Source organism: Pomacea canaliculata, linkage group LG10 (assembly GCF_003073045.1).
Source record: "Pomacea canaliculata isolate SZHN2017 linkage group LG10, ASM307304v1, whole genome shotgun sequence".
NCBI classification, from domain to species: Eukaryota; Metazoa; Mollusca; class Gastropoda; order Architaenioglossa; family Ampullariidae; genus Pomacea; species Pomacea canaliculata.
This window is the reverse complement of record NC_037599.1, coordinates 22,280,553-22,301,946: the sequence shown is the minus strand read 5'-3', so window position 1 is coordinate 22,301,946 and position 21,394 is coordinate 22,280,553. Positions and strand designations below refer to the sequence as shown.

General features: G+C 41.9%; 1 protein-coding gene across 6 annotated transcripts in view; it reads right to left on the bottom strand.

Moving 5' to 3' along the window:
* The window catches only part of LOC112573993 (SCY1-like protein 2), a 102,153-nt gene that overhangs the window by 31,751 nt on the left and 49,008 nt on the right, over window positions 1–21,394 (bottom strand). For all 6 annotated transcript variants that reach the window (XR_003101320.1, XR_003101319.1, XR_003101321.1 and 3 more), the window contains exons 4-6: window positions 10,504–10,603; window positions 3,785–3,829; window positions 2,492–2,632 (exon numbers count right to left, since the gene is read on the bottom strand). Coding sequence is in view for 3 of the 6 variants with exons in the window: in XM_025254759.1 (XP_025110544.1) it covers window positions 2,492–2,632; window positions 3,785–3,829; window positions 10,504–10,603 (286 nt within the window). In the remaining 3 variants the exon portion in view is untranslated. The remainder of the gene's footprint in view (window positions 1–2,491; window positions 2,633–3,784; window positions 3,830–10,503; window positions 10,604–21,394) is intronic.

The following is a 21,394-nucleotide window of genomic DNA, read 5'->3' as shown; positions in this document are numbered from 1 at the left end:
CCTTGAATTAGTGGGACCTATGTCAGGTCCTTGAGGTAATGAGCATTCTGTCCTTTGGGTATCATGACCCATGTTGTGTCCTACCCTAAAGGTCTGGGTCACAATAGAGTCGTTGGTACGGAGCACAGTGTAACATCCTGTAAAAACTCATCATTAAATCACGTCTGTCAGGACGATACACTATGTCACGTGCTTCACGTATGCCGTACTACGTTGTGTCCTTCATGCCGTACTGCCACGGACGTGTGTAGGTGGACTGATGTCTGTCTGCCGAGACCAACGCTTAACCTCTTGGGAAGTTCTCTGCTGTTAGTCTCGGCTAGCCTAAACAATAAATGAGACTAAACCGGAAGTTTTGTACACATCTGCCTCGTTCTAGTAGTTAACTGAAACAAGTAGTCTGCAAGGAGTAGAGTAATACAAGTTTGTGGTACTACGTGGTGTCCTTCAGCCATCTCCTATTACGTTGTATCCTTCAGCTCAGTCGCAATACATCCTTCAGACATGACATCTTATGGAGACTTCAAGTCTCATTACAAAAACAATCAATCGATCGATCCATCCATCAATTCATCTATCTATCCGTTCGTCAGTTCGCCTGCGTCCGTCGGCTGGCCTGTCTTGTTAGTCGACAACGACTAACATGGCGCAGTGTGAACTTGTGGAGAGAGGCTAGGAGGAAGCCTGGTAAAAGAAAGATCGATGAGGATTAAGACGAGAATTAAGTTTGCGACGCTTGATCAGATTGCAGTCGGGCCGTTACTCAGTTGCAGGGACAGAGAAAGTGGGTGCTTCTCTCTCTCTTTCACACAGTTGCTCTCATTCTCTCTCCCTCTACCTACCACGCCACACCACTCCATGGAAAAAAGTAGGGAAGAAAAAGTGGATTGAAAGCGCCAAGGACAGAGATGTAAGGGGAAAAGACGAATGTGGGAGTACACATGAGAAAAAGAATTAGGATTGAACAAATAACAGAAAAAAAACGAATAAAGACTGAAGAGAGAAAAAGAGAAAGAGGAGGAAGAAGAAGAAGAAGAAAGGAAATGGAGAGCAGATACAGAGAAGATGGAAAAACCAGAAACAACATCTTGCTATTGTTCCGCATGTTTCTCCTTTTGTTTCTCCTCTGGCTATCTTCGACATTTCTCTCATCGTGACTTGGACAAATCAAGGCAAAGATCACGAAGTCGTGGAAGTGGACATCTTCAACACCATCAACAGCACCAGCATCAGCACCAGCACCATCACCAGCACCACATTCCACGTCCTAGTTTCCCTCCCCACTACCCGCAAGGCACCAACGCTTTCCTGTGTCCTGTGCACAGGTTACGTACCCTGGAAGAAAGAGTTTGCTTTCCTTGATCGATTGAAAACCTGTTACAGTCTACTTGCTCCTTCGGAGATTCTCCGCTCAGACATTATTCTCCCTCTTGTTTTTTTCTAAATGCAGAGCGAAGCAGAGTAAGTGAGTTAGAGAGACGGAATGAGGGAATGGAAAGCACAGGAACTGCCACTGGGTGTGTGTCACAGACGTTGCTAGGGGCAGCCGAGACGTTGCCACACGCTAGCGCCGTGTTTTCCTTGCTAACGTTATTTTCACGTGATTTCACGTGATGTCTCGCACAGACACGGATAGGTGGAACAGACCACTCCTGCGGGTAACTACTTCGTATGTTTCGCGAAATTATGCTCAGATAAATTGAACTTTACTGCTATTGTCGAAGGTAATTAACTTTGATGAATACTTAACACATCAGTCCTTAGGACAATGACACAAATACGCTTTTGTTTGTCTGAAAGATCATCAACAACAACATTCAGAGAAGATAGGAAGAGGAGCTTAAAAAACAAGTGAGAGAACACTGCTATTTTTTTCACTGAAAGTAGTTTTTGTCGGAAGGTACCATCTAAGACAAGTTCATTACCAGTACCCAAGAACGTTCTAAATATTTTTGTTTATTTATTAAAATTAAAACAATGAGAATTAAAACGGAAGCTTACGGAAAGGAATAAGAGACAACAAAGACTAGGTAAATAATAAACAAATCTTATACAAAAGAGAAGCGATGGACTTACCTTGCTATCACTAATCTTCAAAGCCAGAAGCCACGGTATCGCCCACATTTAATCTTAAATGTCTTTTGGCAAAAGCAAAGCTCAAGGAATACTCACCTTTACGATCTTTAATTTTGGGATTTTATATAGACTGAAATTCGCTTGTCATCTTTTATCTTCTCAACAAAGTAAAAGTCACGGACTCACCTTGTCCAGATCCAATCTTCTCCACAAAGTAGAAGCAAAGAGTTACTCACTTTGCCCTCTGAATGAAGTAGAAGCCATGAACTCACTTACCTCATCAATTGGAATCTTCTATGCGCAGCAGTGGTTAGGGTTGTATTTTGTCATCTTCAAAGTTCTTAGAGAGGTAGAAGACAGAAATACACCAACTTCATCATCTTCTTTGGGAAGTAACAAGCAGGGACTTGCTTACCTTGCCGTCTTTAATCTTCTCGGCGAAGTAGAAGCCGGCGAGTTTCCAGACGCCGCGGTAGGTGAGCAGAATGGACTGAGGGTTGACGTTGCGATGAATAAGCTGCTCCGTGCTGTGCAGGTGACTGAGCGCCTCGGCTATCTGAAAAACATGGAGGCTTGTGTTTCCTCTCACTCTTTTCTGATAAACATTTAGAGAATCAGATAACTCATGTGTGAATTGTGGACAAGATGGATCAACTCGTGTCTACAACTCCAATTTGAGAACTAGACAAATGGCATATATACTTCTATGATTCATACTTGCATGTATTTTTAAAACAAAGTCGTTTGTCAATGAGAAATATTCACTGTAGTTGCCGTCACTGGAAAGCTATAAATTTCCTGTTCCATTTCCATGGCAATTTCGGCGTTTCGCTCCTGGACTTTGGTTTCTTGTGTAGGACTCGTGTTATTGTCAAGTGATTTCCCGAATAAAGCTTCTGTACTGTACGGGTTTGTCGTTTGGCCAGAACTTTAACTTACCTGTTGGACCTGTTGAAATTTTACAGGGGTGCACATGACTGTTACAGACATGTTTGACAAGGAACCTGAGCTGTGACACAAGTGAGTTACCATACACTTTCGCGTCCTCTCATCCTTTGGATTTGGGATTTAATTTCCGAAGAGGAGTACAGACGGTTACAACTTGAATTTATGGAACAAATTTAAGAGTCAGCACGTGCTTCACTAGTGTTAAACAAAGAAACTAAACAGCAGTAACCAATCTTTATGCAAATGTGTGTGAGGTGTGTTCAGCCAAGCCTTGTTTGTATTTTCTTGTTCTTGACATCCTTGTATGTAGAGACAAAGAACTCTTGCACTTCTCCACAGTCGAGACTCACAACAGCCTCCGTGTGTTCAAATCACAAGCGTATTAACAGTTTGAGAGTGCAAAGCACCGACAGCCATGCAGCTGTCGACAATCCCAGAGCAAAGTAATGGATAACGAGAAAGACGATACACGAGCATCGGTGAGGCCCAGGTACTCAAGTGGTCTCTCCCTTGTCTTGTTAGCCATGCACGTGACACGCGCTGAGTAGGACAAGCAGGAAAAACGCTGATGTTGTCAATTAAAGAAAGGGAAATTAAGAAATGAAAACATCGATACTCAACTGTCATGCATGTCAAAGTTTCCATCAAACACTGCATCGACAACCCCATACGCGTCCTTTTAACGGATGAAGGGAAGCGATGGAAGGAAATGCAAATCTCAGGTAGATAAGTAGAGCAGGACCGCACTGCGACAACTTACCTGGAGAATTCCTAGCTTGATCTCCATCTCGATAAAATCGTGATCCTGTGTGACAAAAAAAAACAAAAAACAATAGCCTTTTGAAATATTTCTCTTTCACTCGTCTGTCAGTCTCTCTCTCTCTCACACACACACACGCGCGTGCGCACTCATACGCTAATTAAAGAAACATTTGAATAATTTCATGTCGCGTCCGGTATTTTCTCACATAATCTTGGTATATATACAAATTCAGTAATTAAACTGAGTACTTTTCGCTTCAGTTGGAAAATAAAACACAGTGTTTCATAACCAGCCCTGAAGCGACTACAGATGGTCCAGCTGTCTGGCAATGGCAATTCTGTGACCAGCTTAAGAAGCAAATAAACCGATCGCAAGTTTTCAGGACGAGATCTGTGAATTGTGCCATAAACAAAGAACTCCTGCCCCAAGGTGCTCGAGTGTTTCAAATTTATGTTACCTTTCCTATAAAACGATGGCGAGTGTGTTGACAATGGCAGTTTCACAGCTGTGCATTTCAAAACACTCTGAAAGTGGTTTAGCGGCTGTTTTCAACGCTTCAAAAAATTGGAGTTATAAAGAAATTCCAGCATGCACAAGGACGCTCTTTCTTTAACAAATATTTCCTTCCCCAGTGGATGTCAGGCAAATTACATTGTGTCGTTCTGCGCAATCCCTGGCATTTTTAGAAGCCATAGAACGAGTGTATAAATCATCCCTCCACCTTCACCCAGCAACTTCGTCTGGCCTGGAAAGAAAAACGAGCATTATTTCAGCTCTCAATTCTCTTATTTATAGTGTCGCCAGGCCCTGTTACTCTCAGATAGCGGCCTTGTTGAGCACGTGCAACACGAGAGAAAGCCGTGCGCATGCGCGGGAAAAGCTGCGGCTAATTTTCTAACTGGATGGGTTCAGGACAGTTTATAGCCAATCAATACCAAGCTTCCTTCGTCTTGGTGCTACAATTCATCAAATGAGAGGAGCGAAGGTGAACAGTCTTAGTGTTTGAAAATAAATGCATGTACTGCGGTCACGCGCTAGAACTGGTAAGAGTAGAGGAGGGACGACAATGCCGCTGATGATGATGACAGTGATAATTCTTTACTGAAAAGAACAGTATGAATAAGCAGAAACCTTTATATACATTTAGCATTCGCCATAAAGATTACTAGCTATAAAATTAGGAATTGTACGAAAATTACTGACCAAAAAAAAAAAAAACCAACAAAAAACAAACAAACAAAAACAAAAAAAACAAAAAAACCCCCAAAACTAGAAAATATTGAGAAGGCAGCACAACCTTAGGATGCACAAGCTGAAGCAGTGAGGAGTCTCGTCTCATTGAAAGAAAGAGTAAAGCCCTTTAACATCTTGTCTCATTCTCTATCTAGCACACCATCATCGAGGTTCCATCATCATCGTCTGGTTCCTGTGTCAAGCATACGCCATCACTGAAGTGTTGCCATCCCCCACCAAGGAACTGGACCAGCGACCAACATTTTCAAAGTCTTTTGATATTAATTTAGTTGAGGTAAAAGCTGTGCCGCGCTGGGCAAATTAAAGCAGCTCGAAAATTGTGAAAATTGCCCCTTGAATGCCATTTCCCTTCTAGCACTACAGAGTGTCGAAAGGCTCGGAGGGAACCTCGCTATGGTACTTATCTGGCCGGGATGCGCTCTCTGTCCTTTGACCTCGTCCTGTGACGTCACCCACCTGACTGAACAACTAGCAGACGTGCGGATGAACTGAACATTTCCTGACAAAGCTTTACTCGAAGATGAATTACTCATGTCGACCACAAGATTTTGTTTTTATCTTTTTAAAGTCAGTCCCGATTCGATTGGTTCTTACCAGTCTTGCCAGACCATAAATATTTCCCAGAAAATTACATTTTTAATGGAGAAAATGAATATACTGACATTACAGAACTGCTTATTACTGTATTTTATCGTGCTTCAGGAGAGACATTTCTGCTTTAATACATTTCAACTTGGTCTCTATGCCGATGAATATCTTATTATCTATTTTTGACTTTTAAAGTGCAGGGCATCTGAAAGCTTATTTTCTTTAAGTCAAGTAACACACACTTGGATTTTAAAACCAATTGAATGCTGACAATTTCGTTGAAGTTCTCCTCATTAATTTGCTTTAATTATAAATGGCTTCGCAAATCATAAAAATTACTTGTGTTTCACGGGGTATTCTCTCAAACCTCAATGAGTACCACATACACATTGCAAAATATCTTGAAAGGGAATAAAATGCATACCCAGAAAACCAAACCCAGGAATTTTTGAAGTTTGACAAGCTGCTGAAAATTATATTGAAAACCACAGAGCATTACGCGCATATCTTTTCTCAAGTAGCAGGGTATAATCACTGTATACCAGGGGAACAATTGCAAGATGCTGTTATTAAAGCAATTTAAAAATTGAAAAGCGCTTCACAATTTATATTACATGTTACTGATTATTTTTTTAATGTCAGTTATAGGTTTTGCGCCATTACTGAAGTGCTTTGTGAAGCGAGATAATTTTCTCAGTTTCATACTACCACAGTTACTTTTCATTTTAATAAAAATATTGTACTACTTTTGTCTTAATTTAAGATTACAGACAGTGTCAGTGGCCATTTGCAAATGTAGCTCCGGCCATACATCAGGTCATTGTATGCTCCACTGAATATTCCCCTCTTACATGTTTCTGTTGCTTTCCTCAATATATCGCGAGAACAAGGCGAGACCAGACCAGAGGCCCATGGAACCCAGACGCTGTCCACGAGAAGAGTTATGACTTTTATCACGTGATACGCAGGGGGAAATAACTCAATCGAAAATTCACTTAACTTTTAAATGCAGCATCTTCTTCTATAGAGCAGTAGACAGTTCTTGTATACAAAACGTTTAAATAACTTTTAAATAGGCATTTCAGTATATCACGATTGATTCATGAAGTGGTTTTCCGCAAGAAAAAAGTGATGTCGGCAATTTCCTCAAATTAGTTTTTTTTTTAAAAAAGAGTTAAGGCCAGTTGAAAGCAGAGATTTACAAATCATAAAACTTAATATTCTGTATAAATACTATTACTTTCACAATTGTTATTTTATCATCATGGACGTATTATTCTAAGCACATGGAATAATGTTAAGATTGCTTCCAGATTTATTAAGAACTGGGAATCGTTTCAGACGATCAATGGTGTCTTTAAGTGAAACAGTTGCTGAATTAATTAGTCTTGAAAATTGACAACATTCAAGCCTTTCAATAAACTGTATCTGAAGAGGGTGTAGAACGAGCTCCCAATCAATGTTAACAGAAAGCTAATAAACATTTTCGTTGAAAAAATGTTGTAAACAATGAAAGGGGAATATTATAAACAATCTATGAAAATACAGAATCTTAAAAAAAAACCAAGGTGTGAAAAATAGGGAATTTTATTAAAGTGTGTACAAAATGAGGAACATTAAAATATTGTTGTTAGTAGGATTTATTAGAAACATCCTAGAGAAACTAGAAATAAACAAAGTATGTGATTATAATAATCTGTGCAAAACTGGACTTTTTTTAAAGTGATTGTGGAAAATAGGGAATACTGTAAGTGATGTTGGAAAATAGGGAATACTTTAAGTGATGCTGGAAAATAGGGAGCTTAACAAACAATTTATCATAACATTAGGAACACTATACTTCATGAGTGGAAACAGGGTATGCTATAAACAGTGTGTGGAAAATAGGATGATTATAAACAGTAAGAGGTAAATGTGGACAACGGAACAGTTAATCATTTTGTATAAAATAATGAAACATTATAAGCAATCTGTTTTGTCTCAGCCCTATAAATGAAAAAAAAGCCCTTGAGCAAATGCTTCAATCTAGGAATGGATTTTTCATGATGGAAATTTTCATGAGCAACAAGAAATACGTTTTTCATGTCAAAAATCAGTTTTAGTCCTGTCAGCGTACTACACGTGGAAACACATTATTACCCCCAGAAACAGGTCTAAGCACAAAGAATTTTAATGACAATCTTACTTTAATGTACACCTTTCGTAAGACAAAAAGAAAAAAATAATAATTGAAAAGAAAATCCATCCGGGCTCTTTGCTTGACGCACGTGGCGGCGCAATCAATGTTCAGCTCGAGTTCTGAATGATCTTGTGAGAACGTGCCTTTGTTACACTGATACTACATGGCAGCCAGCACAGCTACCACACCGCAGGACTTCTTTCTTCTTTTTTTTTATTCTTTCTTTGTCTTTTGCTTGTGCAATCAACAGAAAAAATTGTGCCATTAAAAATGTCGCACGCACGCCCGCTTGCATTGTAGCAGCTCTGTGAGCAGGGCGGGACACGATCTTCCTGACGGGAAAGAATACCTTCCCCTCTCCTCCTTTCTCCGCTCCCTCCATCCCTGGGTGGCGTGGTGCCGCCTTGTGAGCAGTGCACGTGCCTCGCACACGTGTGAGTGCCTGTATCTGCAGGCTGTGACAGCTTGCCAATACCAGGATGAACAGAGATTAAAGGTAAACTGGGGTTCATAATTGTTTTTGAATGTAACGGGAGCAGGAGCTTAATTAATTAAAAGATACTAACTTTTGAAGAACTGGTACAATCTTTGAACACCGCCTTTAGTTGTGAAAAGAGGTCATGATTTCGCTTCAAACGAGATCACAAACATTTAAATAATTTAAATAATTAACATTCATTATAAGACTGCCTTCAGTGACATCAGTAGTTAGACTTTATATATTTATGTTAAAGAGATTTTTCAACATTAGTGAACCTGACTTGAATCGTTTCTGTTCTTTACTCTGATGTACATGCAACAAAAGTATCAAGTTACAGAAGCTTGAATGTCCATACCTCGGGGGTAGCTGTCGTGGCTTTTACCTGACTCTACTTCCCTCAACGCTTCACCAGGCAGGAGAGAGCGAGCACGCAAGTGTTCACAACACAAAAGAAACTTGGAGTCCGTTCTTTTGATTGTTCATGCGGGTAAACATTGCGGCAAAAAAAGCTATTCCCTAAGCCTGTTATACTGGGACAGCTTCCATGGTGAAGTGTTTTTTCTTCCTCCCTTCATGACTGCAATGTCGTTCAAGAGAGTGACCATGTCAATAACGTTTAACGGATCCCTGCATGAAAGTCGCTCTACCGTGACTTTTTTAAAATGGTTGTTAAAAGCGAGACATTTTGGCAAGATGCTTGTAATATTCTTGATAATACTCCTTCTTCGCAAGGGAATGCAAAAAGGGTGCAAAAAAATGTGGGTAAAAATGACTTCAAAGCCTGGACATAATTTTAATCAATGATAAATTACAGGGCAGCGAGCAAACGTTCATGGCTTTCAAATGTTATTGTAGTTGGCAAAGCGCCAGCTGAAATAGTCTTAATGTACAAATAATTGAGAAGCTATGCGGGGCTGGGAGAATTTATAGTTCTGCATGTAGGCAGAAATGGTTTCCATTCCTCCTATAACAGCAAATCACTGTGCTTTGTCTGGAAACTAAACTTCGGGATGCAATTTATTTACTAGTGGTCTTTCCCCAGAGCCAGAGATAGGAAGAGACATTTGTGACATAGAATGTTAGTTGATGATGTATACAAAAACATAACTGTGAATACTTGACTTTCGGAGACTAATAGTGAGTATTTCTGAGGTCACATACGGGTTAGAAGAAGGATTGTTTATACAAATAGGACCAGCGGTGTTTATTCAAAATAGGAGTCAATGGTAATATTTGTTGCCCTCAAAACTATCTGAATACCTGTGTCAGCTATTAATTATGGTTGGCTTTAAAACTCATTAAAAATCCTTAAAATCTGAGAGTCGAAGTAGTTATTTGTATAATTGCCATAGATCTACCTTGCGTTCAATTAATACAAGTAATAAAAACATTGCCATCATGGGACCACCGCTTTTTGTTTTGTGCAGAGCTCGGTTTCAAAGAGAAAGAAAGAGAGGAGTTGCATTTCCTCGGCGTGGGAGGGATTGTACACGTGAAAAATAAAGGACTTTGGAGACAAACTGTGAACGGTTTTATTGTTAGAGAAAGGAAAGGGAATGGTGGCGGAAGATTGCATCGGAACGGTGGCTAAACATTGCAGTGTAATTTGGCGAAATATTGGTGGCGAAAAATTGCCGCTCATTGTGGTTCAAAAAAAACTATTGAGCTGAAAGGATGAAATTTCTATGAATAACGACAGTTATTTCCAGATGTAACCTGAATCTTATAAATACAAACATTGAGCTGCAACAAACCGATACCTTTACGCTCACAGGTTTTTACGAAAAGGAGACAACAAGCTGATCAGAAAGAAAACTTTACCTCTAAAATACCTGTATGTCGTCATCAAAGAAAACTCTCTGTGCTCAGGTGTAACATTTAATACACTATTGTAAGAGGAGACTATCGCTTTGGACAGACAAGACTCCACATTTGTACGAACAAGAAAACTTTCAATTCTTTTTTCCTTTTTTTTCTACTTTCAGGAGGCAGTCAAGTGTACATCTTCCCAGACGACCATCGCATTAAGTATGCATGGGTATTTTTCTGCTGGTCTCTCTCCTAACCCCAAAGGACCACCGCACTACCTACTCCCGACTGTGTCAGTCGTTTCCCATCAGGAAAGGGACCCAAAGGACCTAGTGTCGTCTGTGACCATGTCGCGCCACCTAGGTGTATGGCAGTAAATCAGCGAGCCTGCTGACAGCCGGGTACCTTGATTTCCTGAGGAATGTTCGCTGGCAGCCTCTCATAGTTTCCCAGGACGTTAGCCAGGCTGGCAAGAACCGGCTCCGTGGCGAAGGCGATGCTGTCGCTGCAACAGATCAGAAGGAGGCCCGTGTACTAACGTGACGTCACACACAGAGCGAGGTCGCTGTCAACAGACTTTGAGAGCTCGCTCTTTGGACACGAAGAGACTGCTCTCAAAGTCTTTTGCAGCGAGGCTAGGAGCAGGCTGTGGACTGTTGAAAGTGGTACCAAACAGAAGGCGAATTAAGGAACTTGGAAAAGATTTACATCTTATTACATCTTAAAGAAGGGCGGTATTTTATGAAAAAATAAATATTTAAAAATACAAGCGTATTTGGAAGAAAAGTACAATACAGATCACTTCAAGCACAAAGCATTATCATGTAAAATTAGAAGCTTAACCAAAATCCATATCATGTTAATGTTTGTACAATACAGAATTTGATGCAGAAATATGTTTTGTTTACATTACAAACAACTATCCTTCAACAAATTTAACAGATTCATTTAGCAGCAAAGGGTTACAGATGAAGATGGGCGGGTGGGGGGAGGGAAGAAAGAATGAAAAAAGAGAGAAAGAAAGAATTTTATTGATAAGGTCTTCTTTCAAGACAGATATTTAAAAGCACATAACAATATATTTAAGTTAGTTCTTACATAAAAAGCGCATCATCAAGCCAACAATTTATTCTTTTACCAAACCAAGATGATTTGGACCTTTTCTGTTGTTCCGACATGAGTTTGGTCATGTTCAGTAGAGCCAGGATGTTTGGTACCAGTCCATTTTTGTTTCCACTTTTAAAAGGGGGCTCTAGGATTGTTACCGCTAATAACGGTAAGGGCAGGGTTGTCCATGGGACATATTTTTCTATCCCATCCCATCCCATCCCATGGCAATTTATGCCTGTCCCATCCCATCCCATCCCATGGGACGTTTCCCATGGTAATAACATTCCTATGGACAACACTGCGCATTGCACACACGTTAACAAAGTCATGGCATAATGAAACTGGAATAAAAAAAGTACTTTTCCTGTGCTTAAAAAGTCTGACAATGCAAATTTCAGCGTAAATTTATTTTACAATATCAAGTATCGACTACCATGGGAATGTAAAAATGTGTGCTGTCCCATCCCATCCCATGGGACGTTTCCCATGGGATTCCCATTCCTATGGACAACACTGGGTAAGGGGATATTAATAATTCTCTAAAAAAAAAAAACCCCTTTAAAATCCACATCGTCAGTCAGCACGCATTTGTACGTCTGGTGAATGTTGATGTTCTAAGTGCATTCTGGTTTAGACTAAGCGTTTCACCCATAAAACACAAACAAATAATTTCCTCTCTCTCTTTCTCCCTCCCATATATATATATACACACAAACTGCGTGCTTGAGATATATATATCCTCGTATATACATATGAACACATCCTCATGCAAGTTTGTGAATGCAGACCTGCACTAGCTTCCGTTGAAGTATTCATGTGCACGAGGATGTAAGTGCACACAAGTACAGCACCGTTGCAAGAGGTCGCCCGTGACGTGGATAGAAAGCAGACAGGCTGTAAGAACCCGATAAAATACCTTAAACATCAATAGCCTTCGATAGCCTGAAGCGAGGTGAGTGCGAGTTTAATCACACACGCACGAGAGGGACTGACAGGCAACACACCCCAGCTACAACCCGTCCCCAGTCCCCCCCAAACATCCCCCTGCACTCGCTTTTGAAACTCGGAAGCCTTTCGCTCCATCTCCCCATTCCTCAAATCACCAACGATTTTTCACCTTGCTGGAGCAGGCCATGCGCACTCGCATTCCAATTAAATTGCTGCCTCTTCACGATCTTTTAATAACGACGGAAAACAAAAGTTCGATCGTAGCAGGACAACCGAAGCGAAACTGCACCAGCTTCAACCAGCGCTTCTTCTCCCTCCACCCGCAACTCCTCTTTCCCCCCTACCCGCGAGTTTTCTGCGCCAGTGGGTACTTTCTAATGTCTGCGAGATTGCCTGGCGACCCCACATCACGTGTCTCCCTGCTGCACAACTATTCTTCTGAGTGCAGCGTGTCCTCGTTTGATACAGGAGGACCGTGCTACGAGGCTGGGGAGGCGAGGATGCTGTCTGTCATCACGTGATCTTCTCCTCAATGCCTGCGCGGCATCTCTTTGCCTGCGTTAGACCACCCGGGGTGAAGAAAGCTACTGGCGGACAGGAAGGATTGACAGGGCCGTATCGACGCAATGCTGGTGTCATCGAGGACCATTGTGAGCAGACATTGGTGATCATCTGACAGAGCTGTAGACACGAGCTGTAACTACGAGATGTATAATACGAGCTGTACACACGATCTGTAAGCACGAGCTGTATATTATGCAATTTGCAGCGAATTGTGAACAGCAGGGTGCAGTGAGTGAGGTCCACAAGTTGGTGCAGGGTGAGCACCAAGCGGAATTTTCTGGGAACGTAAACATGATTGTTTGTTTACCTGATTATTCCCCCGCCTGAAAGAATATTTCGCAGAAGAAAGTGACACACTCCGACAAACAAATGTAAACAACGTTGTAATTTGTGAAGCTCATGAGAGAGAGAGAGATGAGGGGACGCGGATGCTAGAAAGTTACGGCAACACCAAAGTCTGTATCTCTCCCTAAGTTAAATATGTGTTTTGAGACATATCGTCTTGGTATTTAGTATTTCTGACGGTTACTCACAACTCTTGGTTCTTTAATAATACAATCTCTTGTGTATTCTTTAAATAGATGATTGAATGATTGAAAGGCATGCAGAGTAGTTTCCAAACTTTCTTTTAAGGAAGAAGTTTTATGAAGTATTGCTTTCTTTTGATTTCTACCTGCAGCGAAAGTAAACATGTTGCGGTCTCCCAGTGCCGTGAGGTTCGATTCCCCCAGCACCTCCGGCGCCACGTTCCACCAGCGCAATGAGCCGGAAATCATTTGGCAAGTACGCCACAACACTCAGGCGGACATAGATGGCGCTGCACAAGGAAGTACAGCCAACTAGCTGTTGATGAGCTTCCTCCCCTTCCATGACACGCCGTGCAAACAATTGTCCAGACTCTCTAATGTCAAGATACGGAACTTCTGACCATTTCCATGAAAAAAAAAATACAATGAACTCTTTCTCTCGGTGTGTGCTTCTCTCGTCGTAAGAAACCACAGCAAAGCTGTTTCCACATGTCATACACGTATATGAAGCCATGAAAGGCGGATAAATCGATGTTAAGAGATAAAAGTTTTAAAACTGAAATGAAAATGTAAGGGAGTTGGAAGCAGGATAGAAGGATGCAGCTTTTCAGATGTCAAGCATGTCCACTCTTGGTCTCGACGGAGACGTCGGTTGACTGATTGCTTCCAATCAAAGAAGCAGAAATTAATTTCAAAAGAGAACTTCGAGCCCTTTCTCTTCTAACGTTCGATTAATTTTGCTCAGTCAGAAGTTAGAACACAAGACCCACTGCCAGAAGGAAGATGGAAAGATTAGGGGAGAAATACGGACGCCAGGTCTCACAACTGGACCGCCAGGTGCCCGAAAACTGAATACCTGTGTCTCAGTTCTCCATTTACGACATCATCAAAGCTTACGAAGGGTTTACGGCAGCACACAGTGTCGCCACCTGTAGTCACGCTACGCACGAGAACTAAAGATGGCCAATAACTTTTTCTTTTTCAGTTTTAAAGTACTATAGCCTGGGGGTCGGGTTCCTACACGGCCAGTCACTTTGCTCGGTTAGCCCCTAAAGAGGATGCGGGGATTATTTTGCGATCTGTGAAAATGTCATCGTCGGCGATGCGTTTAGCGAGCGCATGACTGGTTTAAATACTTCTCTTTGGGGGAGAAAATCTCCGCTGCAGGCAGCCTGCGACTGGTTCCCGCCTAATATCTGAAGTGTTAAGCCGGCATTGACGAGGGAGGTGCAAGAAGAGGGGAAAAAAAGAGGAGAGAAAGAACGAAAAGAAAAAAAAAATTAAATCCTGTTCTGCCATCTCTTGATCTTCCGGCTTTTTGTGTCGTTACTTACAGGCTATTAAATCTTTTCGTCCAATGAATGATTTATTCTATACATTAGGACGAAAGAAAATAAAAGAATGGCTTTGGCAATGAGAATTAAAGCTAAATTCGTGTAAATAAAAAAAGGCTAATGACCGTGGCTAGAGGACATTAGAATATGTTAACTAAGAACACTCTGATTCTCGCACACAATAGCATTAAAAAGTGAGATTTTCAAAGTTCTATTTCAGTACAATAGGATAAGGGTAAGTAACAAAGTGACAATTGCAATGAAAGCTAGTGTAGTAAATAAGTAATAAGTAGCATCTCATCGGCATACACCGGAAGTGACGTTGAGGTTTTTGTGTTAAGCACCAGGGACGTCTCTGTGGGTAGCGGCCACCCTTTGATCCTAAATGTTTTAGAGCATACTTCGATCATTTCTTTTTCAGCTGACTCTCCCTGTTCTTGTACAATCTGTTCGTTCTTCACTTGGTGATCTGAAGATACGAACACGATATGTATTCGTAACATGAATTTGGATAGGTTTAATCATGAAAATACTTTAGTTCTGCCACAGGATGCGAACCCACTACTTCCGAAATACAAGGAGGGTTTAAAAGTGTAGTAGCTTAGCCAGATTATGCACAAGTCTTTCGCAAACTGCCCCGCTGGTCGCTTTTGTTGTTGGAACAGCCTTCTCCACTTCACCCTCCATGAACCGAGCGCACCAGCAATCCTACAATCAAGGGCAGCCCTGCATGGAGGGGGAGGGAGTGAGAGGGAGTGAGAGGGAGCCCTTTGAAAATCAGCACAAGCTTGTTGCCGCTCGGGAGTCGAACTCAATAGCTTCTTTCTTTCCTCTGTGTGCCCGGGTTCATTTGAACCTACTTCAGCCAAGTCTGCGACAAACTCTGCCACGGCTGACGACAGGATGGCGAGAGGGAGTGTCAACCAATCAAAGCAGACTTAACATTCTTGAAGACGACAAACCTGACAGCAACATGAAAGATAGTCAAAGAAGAAAACTCACTCTCTACACTAGTAAATTTACAAATCTGATTTTGTTAAATACAATAAATCAATCAAAGTGGAAAAATATCATTAAAGTTAAGAAAAAAAAATATACTCTCATTGTGCTCATAATGCTCTGTTCTGTGGGGTATCCTCACCCACATAAACCTAATAGATGAACGCTATTCCAGCTGGGAAGGAGAATCTCTCTCTCCCCCCTAGGTATATATCTATATATGCGAGCGTTTGTGTGTTTGTGTGTTTGTGTATATGTGTGTGTTGCACCTGTATTTACAACGGGGCCTTGTAATCAGGAAATATTTCAAAATATTTAGGATTTAAATATTTGTGCAAAATCAAAGCAGATATTTGTGCAAGTCTCACCAATTGTGGAGAAGAGGCCTCAGAAAATGATCATAGGTTCTGATGTAAGTATTTTAGTAATTCTTGTCGGAGACAGTTTAGAGTTCATTTACTGGCATTGGAAGGGAGGCTATTCCACAGGACGATACGAGAAAGAAAGAGGAAAATAAAAGCGAGAAAGAGCGATAAAGTTGGAGAATGATGACAAGATAATTTGACAGTCTGTCGAATTTTAATTAAAACGCACAGTAATCGTTCTTTGCAAAAATGTCGTTTGACACCACTCCTTCAAAAAGTACTTTTTCTACCGATAAAAATAGGTTGTGGGTTATGTTGGTCTTGAGAGTGCACCACGCAGTGCACATGAAGTGCATCTGATACCCAGAGTCAGACGGTGGTCTTCGCAACAGCTTAGTAGAAGCAGTAAAGTAAGGTTTCCTCAGTCAAAAAATGCAATTAAAAAAAACTTGTGGCGTTAGGTTGTTCTGGTCTAGCATGAAGAATGATTATATGGACACCAGCAACGGCTTCTTTTAACAGTCAAGCGGTGTAACCTGGTCTGGTTCGTCCACGTGACCCGACCCGACGCCTTGTCGAACACTGTCCTTCAGGGTACCTTGGAGGAATGGTCAACCCGCCGTGGCCACAGGAAGAACTGGTTTACAAACTTGAAGAAGTGGACTGACTGGTGGTCATGTGCAGGATCAGACAACCACCCGAGACCGGCGTAAGTGGCGGACCGTGTCTATCCAAGTATTCCCCATCCCCCTACTCGCCCCAAACCGATACCAGCTTGAAGACGAACGAATGCATAAGTCACACATGTTAAAAGCAAATAGTTTAGAAGCATTAGCCACCCACCTAGAAGCTACTACTCACTTGCTTCAGAAGTAAAGCAATGTTTACAGTAGGAAGTTGTCAGAGAATCGCACAAGAGGGGAGAAGAACCCTCGTAGTGGCAGTGATTGGGGGATAGTGGCGAGTCATCACTTTATGACCAAGTCTTTGGACCAACGCCAAACGCTGGCAGCCTTGTGGAAAACATGGCCGGGCTGTAGTGGTCCACAACTAAAGCAAACGACCAGTTAGCCGCGTTGTGCTACATCCGGGCCGTAATCGTTTACAATAATGAAGCATTTCAATTTTAAAAAAAACACAACAAACAAACAGCAACAAAAACAAACAAACAAAAAAACTGAGATTGCCCCTCAGTAATGGTTCGTAACCGCTGGCCCCGGAGCTGTCTAGTGATGCAGGAGTCAGGCACTGTACCTAAATATGGAAGACAATAAATTAGTCCAGCATGAGGAGCTCTCTACAAGAATATTGATCAGTCAGCATGATGTAAACCCACGTTTGCCCGCACAAAGTGCAGCGGCTAATAACGCAGATCAGCTCCCTATCGATCCCCACGCTGCTGAACGGAGCGAGTTTTTATCTTTGACGACTGTCGTCGGCGTGTGCCACCATTTTGCCGCTCGTCGCTCCCTGGCGTCGTGACGGATCAGATTCCGCCGGTGCGCCTGCGCCATGCCTGCCAGCGTGGTTACAAGTTAAACAGCTTGCCGAGGGTTTGAATTACACAGCCGCGCGGAGGATGCCAGACTGAAATAATCTAATTTTTCTAAAGTTTTTTTTTTGGTTCTCTTTTGTCTGATCTTCATGTCATACAGATTTTCTTAGTGTGTCACAGTTGGATGCCGTGGGTATCCTCTCTGCATCGCTCGTTAGTATAGACGTGGCTATAGGATGTGTGGCTAAGTCCTCGCTAACCAGATTAACGGCTCTGGAACTGTAATGTTCTTAGCTGAGCACACACGCACCCACGCATTTTCTTACATATAGATATATACACACGTATAATTCACTAGTACATACCCTGCACAACTTGTGGCTATGAACACTGAACAGATGAATGTGTCTTTCTAGCGACAGTTTTGACGAGGTCGATGTCACGAGCTCAAGCTTTGTTTCTGTACAAGCTGAAAGATGCAACCCGCCAGCAAACGGTAAACACCATGTCTTTGGGTCTCCAAGGCACCAGACGGTAGATGTGATGGTTTTGTGAAAGGTGTTGACGAGAAGTGACTTTGTGACCTAAAAGGACTACGTCTCTGGCATGCATTGCTTACATCCGACCATAAGATTTCTTGTGGTTACTCGAAATTTTTTCAGACAAGCTTCTTCATAGTTTAAAAAGACCAAACTAGGTATGGTCCAGTTTATGAAATACGTGTACCAGGTCTTCTGAGCTACCAGTAATGAGATGTGCTTATAGAGTTTGAAGTAGACCATCACCATTAAAGGAAGTGCATACCGACGATTGCAGAATAACCTGCAGTATAAGAAACACGGTTCTCTATAGAGTTTTTTCGACATTTTGCTTATTAAAAATAACGCGAACACTCGTGTGTAAAGGTTGTTTTGACGAGAAGACGGCGAGCAAGTGGTTTGGGGAGCCATCCGCCAATGCGGAGACGTCTAGTGCAGGACCAGAAAAAAACACTTCTGTAGCATACTTAACACCAGTCTATATTGAATGATACAGCAAATAAAAAAAAACTGCAAAAAAAGCCCCCCCCAAAGCCAAACAAACAAAAACAAGAAAAACAAACAAAACAAAAACAAAAACAAACACAAAACAAAACAAACAAACAAACAAAACAACATTTGATGCTAGAACATGCAAGAAAAGACCTTTATTCGATATGTCTTCCTACGCTCCATAAAAATAGTCACTGGTGCGTCTCACAGTAACGTGAGTACAAGAAAAGCATTTTCAGAATGACAACTGAAGACTCGCACAATAGAAAAATGAGTCTGCTCAGTCATCTCCTAGGTAACCTGGGATATTGTGTGTGCACGCGCGCGCGGGTTGCAGCTAGATGTGTTTGGCACGGGCATTAGCAGCCTCAGATATCATCATGATGACTATGCTTATCGAATGTGCGTTTGACTGCGCTGCCAGCTGCGCCTAATCCCTCCACCGTGGTTTCAGATGAAGTTTAGGAGTACCAGGTCGGCGTATGCATGGCAGAGATCAAGCCTGCGATTCACGGCTTGTAGAAATTATCCGTTATTGAAATGACGTTTCGTGCCCCGCTGCTACAACGTCACACTTTCTGTTGACGTCACGACTGTTCTTTCTATGACGTCACTGTCATTCCTGATGTGACGTCACGCCATGCATGACCCAGATTTCCTGACTTGCACAAACACAAACACACACACAGACACACAAACACACACAGAGGAATGTTTGATCTTACATGCCGTCAAATACCAGCTGCCCTCTGACATTCGGGGACAACGCCGTCGCGAGACTAAGGTATGGATAAGTTATTGTTACAATCTTCATCACCCATCTCGCAGACGACCCCCATACCCTGAAGTCGTATTAGAAGGTGTTACTGCCCATGCCTCTATGCAAGGGGACACGTTGCACTTTCTTCAATAGGTAAGCCTCAAGTTATTATTATTTTTGTTTTAAATAGAAGGTCCTGAGCAACGTGCAAAATGTCCAACCGTTCAGCCAGCATCCACCACCTCATGACAGACTGTGTCAGCCTCCACATTACTGGTCTCATCAGGTGACTCGCGGCGACAAGCACGGTGAGAAAGAGATCCTGGAAAAGAAAGTATTCACGACACAGCTTCACCCTGCGTGATGGGACACGATTTGTCTCCCCCGAGGTTCCATTATTTCTTCAACCTTAGAAGTCGCTCTTCCTCTCGTTAATTATTCACCTACTACGTCACTTTCGTGCTGTTTCCTACGCTTTCGTGTGTCACGTCATTTCCGGAGCTACAAAGAGAAGATTATCAAGGAGAGGAAAAAAGAACACATATCAAAATATTTGTTTCCTTCGTGAAGGCTGTATCACTTGTGGGTTCAGCTTCAAGAGCTTGTGCATATGTTTTTCATATATCCAGACACAGGGGTTCCAGAAGGTCCAGTTCATCACGTGACCTTCCATCTAAGTTTTTTTTTAATGCACGCACAAAAGCAACAAACTGTCAGGCGTAAGGCTCTTGGACATAACGCCATGGTGAGCTCACACCTGAATAAAGCAGGTGATATACTCCTCAGACGAAACTTCAAAAAGAAGGAAAAGAAAAAAGCATGGCGCTGTTAACTGTGAGTATTGTTGTTGTTGTTGTTGTTATTGTTATTATTATTATTATTATTATTATTATTATTATTATTATTCGTTTCCTTCTGACGTTCAGATTTAGCTAACGGTTCTCCTCGGAGAGGCATCCACTGGCTGAGCAAGAGCACATCGTGTCATCAGCGACTCACTGCCTTTGGTCACGTACCGCGGCGAAAAATCGAATTGCTCCCTTCTGATGCTACGTCTGACAGGGTTCCCTTAACAGGTTACGCAAAAAACAAGGAATGGAATTTGTCCGAATCAAATCTCTGAAGCCCTTGCGTTTCGAGTTGGGGGTCCCATCGTCTGCTTGGGACTCGAAAGGAGATTTATTCATTCTGAGCAGACGTGGCCTCTCTGTAAGCCATGCTTACAATTCCTGCTGTTACTCCATTGCCAGCAGCTATGGACTCAATCTCAGATGTAAAAGACCGTCACTTTCAAAGTCAATAAATATGTCGAGCAATCAGACGTTCAACTGGTTTCTGTACTGCTAGAAGGTCGAAAGGTTGGAAAGGTTGAGGGTAGGGCACCCCTGTCCCCCGTGGGAGAAGAGCGAATGAGTCTGCAGTAGACCGGTGCCGCACCTTAGCGAATGAAGAATGCGTTCGCACGCGCGCAACCCCTCCACCCCCGCGTAATGCTGATAATTAGGTTGATTTGTTGTCTTCGGCCTTCCAGTTTGCAGGAGAAAAGGAATGCAGACACAATGTAAGACAGGGTAATGATTTAGAAGTCATATATTCATTCTGTTGTACCAAGAAGTTAATACTAGCTTATTTCTCCAGACGTTTTTGTACTTTTATGGACCATTTGAAATGGAATCCACACACATATAAACTTCTTCTTCTTCTTCTTCTTCTTCTTCTTCTTCTTCTTCTATTATTATTATTATTATTATTATTATTCCAAATATATCCGTTTCGTACTCACACCTTCACACTCTCCCTCCCTCTCTCTGACTATGATATCATAACGTGCTACTCGGGTTAAAATGTTTTGTAAGTGTTGGGTAAAACAGACCAAAACACTTTTATTTTTCCTCAGTTTTGGTAAATGCACTCTTTTGTTCTTGAGCTGCAAGCCTACAGAGATCAAGATCATCACGTACAGACACTCTTAATTAACACAAGGTTGCTGCTTTCTCTTTGGCTGAGGCCTTCGCAACGTAGACGTAGCCACATACAATCCTAAGGTCTTTGCTGTTGACCTCTTTTTGTACAGGGTCATGTTTATAAGGATGCGGGACTCACAGAATTTAATAAGAAAGTAGACAACTCCTTGTTAAATTCAAAAATAACATTCTGTTATTA